We start from the raw sequence: 3566 nt of genomic DNA, 5'->3' as shown, positions 1-3566 counted from the left end.
GGAAGGAAGGAAGGAAGGAAGGAAGGAAGGAAGGAAGGAAGGAAGGAGAAGGGTAACGGTACCTCTCGGTTTCGGCTGGCAGCATTTCTTCAGGACAAAGCTAATGTTGTCTGTTTTCAGGATCTGCTTTTTGAGATGGTCCATCAGGCCTCGGAGAGAGGGGAACACTCGATCAGAGCCGTGCAGGGAGTATTTGCCCTTCTTCACTTCAATCTGGAAATTCTTGTACTGCTTCTGGCTCGTTAACATCTGCTATTGGGAGAATAACAACCACATATCATGTCGTGTTCAAGGGGAGCTGGGGGAGCAGTTTCATTTGGACATCTCCAGCTCCTAGCCTAGTGCCTGGTATGGAACAGTCACTTGATTTCCCATCTCTTTGCCTTAGCACTCACTGGCTGTGCCTCATGCCTGGCATGCTCTCTCTCCCCATCGCTGCCTCATAGAACCCCTCCGTTTCTTCGAGGCTGAGCTCCACCCCCACCTTCTTTCTGCCAGAAGTCTTTCCTGCTCCCCTAACTGTCAGTGCGTCCTCTGGATGGCCACCTTCCATCAGCTTGGTTATGTACCATGTCTGTACCGGCATGTGTATTTGTTGTCTGCGTGAGTAGAATGTAAGCTCCCTGAGGACAGGGGCTGTTTTTGTTTTGTCTTTGCATCCTCTGCACCTGGCGTGGTGACTGGCCCATGGAAAGTGCCTAATCTATGCTTGGTGTTGGATTGATGAGTGCTGGTTGAATTAAATGGGGAATGACTTCTTTGGCCATCTATATGTCATTGGTGTAGAGAACTAATGGGGAGAAAAGTCTCTTTTCAATACGAGTCAGCTCCTGTTCTGCATCTTACCTTACAGTAAGTCTCAGCAAGCGCTCGGAGCATCCTGACTCTGCCTCCCCCAAAGACAGGCCAGGCTGGGAGCCATCTAATCACACTCAAGGGACACTGAATTTCCTCCAAAGACTAATGGACAGGGAGAGTTGAGTATGACAAGCTCAAGCATTATTCATTAAGAGAGCAAGCATTTACCATCTAAGAGAGAATACTGCTTAGAATGGAAAGGGCACTGATTTAGGAAATCCTGACTTTGGAGCTTCCAAGCTATAGGACCTCAGGTTAATCAGTTAACGGCTTTGGGCCTCAGTTTTCTCATCTATAAAATGGGCACACACATAACCCACTTTCATTACAAACCTCAGAATTAGTTCAAGGTTCAAATGAGATAATGCATGTAAAGCACTTTTACAAGCTTTAAAGCTCGGCTGAAATGTCAGTCACTATTATTAGCATGATGAAGCACTTTTCATAATCATTTCAGTGACCCTAGTATCAACCCAGTAAGATCGGTACCACAGCCATTTTGATCCTGGGGAGGTGACATGGTCCAGTGGAGATAGCACTGACTAGAGTCAATGGACCTGGGTTCAGATCTCACTTCTAATGCTTATTACTCATACGACCTTGGGCAAGTCACGTAACCTCCATGGGCCTCAGTTTCCTCATCTGTAAAATGAGGGGGTTGTACTACATGGCCTCTGAAGCCTCTCCCAACCATAGCTGTATGATCCCTACTTTACTAGAGAGGACCTTGAGGCTCAGGGGGCTTAAATACTTGCCCAGAGTCCCAGAGGTGAGATCGAGTCCAGGATTGTGTGAGGTCCATGTGTGGAAAAATGCATCCACTAGAGCACATCTCCTGCTAAGGCATTTAAAAAGTGGGGTGGGGAGCTATTCTCTTGACATTGGCAGAAGATCAGCTTTTTCAAATACATTCTCCCATGTTTTCCCTTTGGTAGCTCTGATTTCCTTCTGTCATTTCCTTTTCTCAGATGATTTGAATTCTCTCAGGCCTTTGGCCACTTTCCCTGCCTCTGTGTCTGCTGTCCAAATGCCTCCCAATCAAGCTCACCCTTCTCCAAACTAGGACGTGCTTACTTGGTATAGAAAACTGTGTTTCCCATTCATTTTGCCCTTACAGGGCAGTGATCCACCAAGACGTCATTCAGTCCCGAGGTCCAGAAGGTCCCTTGAGCCCCGGCATCTCTGGGCTGGACGGAGCTTCACGGGACACTTAGTCCAAACAGGATCTGATCAGAATCCCATCTATCATATCCCTGGCAAGTGGTCACGTAGCCACTGCTTCAAGACCTCTGGCGAGAGGAACCCACCACCTTGCCCATTACATGCATTCCTTTTTTTTTTTTATAAGTTTTTCTCTTTTTTTATGTATTTTGGTTTTTACATAACAATCATTCATAGAAATAGGATTTTAGATTTGAAACAGAAAGGAACCTCAGAGACATCTAGTCCAACTCTCATTTTGTAGATGGGAAAACTGAGGCACAAAGAGGTAGGTGTCACCTGCCCGCCTCTGGTTTGCAGACTTTTCCTAACATCAGGATGAAATCTGCCTCCCTAGAATTCCCCACAGTATGGAAGGAGATCCACACTGGCCAGGCCAGGTCGTCCACTTCTTGAAGGAGATTGCTGAGTCCAGCTCTCAGAACCAACCCCACGACCGTTCACCCTACAGACTGGCTTCCGCCACCCCTGTTCTATTCCTGTCTTCCATGGGACAACAAGGCAGCCCCAGGCCAGGCTCCATTAGACTGACCACCACTCCCCCGCCACCTCCCCAAGCCGAAGCCTGAGCTGACCTCTGACTTCTCCAAGCAGGTCACGGTCATGAGGATGTTGTCAAAGTCCGTGCAGCTCCAGCGCAGAACGTACATGCCCTCCTCGCTTCCTTCTTGTCTCAGTTTGTTGATTGCATACTCAGTACTGGAGGAAAGGAAGGGAGATCACAGCGAGCCACCATATTGGATCTGCGTCCTCCCGCCTCACCCCCAAGCATGTCCCGGGGCTTCCTAGCTGCCCTCTACTCCCATGGTGCCCTTGTTCTCCTTGTCGGTGTTTTCTCATTAGATATTTATCTTTACATCCAATGGACACCTTTATTTCTATATCACATTGATTTGAAAATACATTGGAATTTAATATCTGCCCTCCCACAACAGTCTTCCCTTGAAACAAAGATAGTAAAAAAAAAATTCATCAAAATGAACAGATTGACCACTTCTGAAAGTATATGCAACATTCTTCACCCAGAGTCCCCCACCTCTCCTATGGAAGGAAAAAAGTGCATTCTCTCTTTTCTTTTGTGATGTCGAATATGGTCATTTGAATTCTTTCTGACGTTATTATTTTAAAGCAAGGCAGCAGGAAGCATATAGAAGTAGATGGACTTGCCCAAGATCTCCCAGGCTCAAGAGTGGCATGGCCAGGACTAGGAATCTAATCCTTGATTCCAATGTTAAATCACTTGCCCAAGGCCACACAACCAGGATATGTCAGATGTCACCCTGATTCTGAGGCTAGCTCTTAATGCTCAACTACCACACTGATTTACAAAGAATCACGTGGGGGTGGGGTGAGGGGTGGTGTGGGGAAGGCAGTGGAGGGGAGGAGTGTGCCCGAAAGTTGGAAGGAAACTTACCAACATGATCTCAGGCAAGACCAAAGGATCTTCCTTTATAGTCTGCAAGGGTGTGCTGGAGCCAGCTCGTACC

General features: G+C 47.3%; 1 protein-coding gene across 1 annotated transcript; it reads right to left on the bottom strand.

Annotated features, from left to right (window-relative positions):
• Positions 1 to 62: 62 nt before the first annotated feature.
• Positions 63 to 2798, bottom strand: LOC114034212 (tyrosine-protein kinase JAK1-like; the record flags this gene model as incomplete). Its single annotated transcript, XM_027849813.1, has 2 exons — positions 2655 to 2798; positions 63 to 252 (listed from the first exon to the last, which is right to left on the bottom strand). Coding segments are annotated over exons 1-2 (265 nt in total), but the record flags the coding sequence as incomplete, so codon positions are not given.
• Between the last annotated feature and the right edge of the window lie 768 nt (positions 2799 to 3566).

This window comes from Vombatus ursinus, unplaced genomic scaffold, assembly GCF_900497805.2.
Source record: "Vombatus ursinus unplaced genomic scaffold, bare-nosed wombat genome assembly UNPS02008552.1, whole genome shotgun sequence".
Classification (NCBI taxonomy): domain Eukaryota; kingdom Metazoa; phylum Chordata; class Mammalia; order Diprotodontia; family Vombatidae; genus Vombatus; species Vombatus ursinus.
The sequence above is the reverse complement of the archived record's forward strand: the minus strand, read 5'-3'. Positions and strand labels throughout refer to the sequence as shown.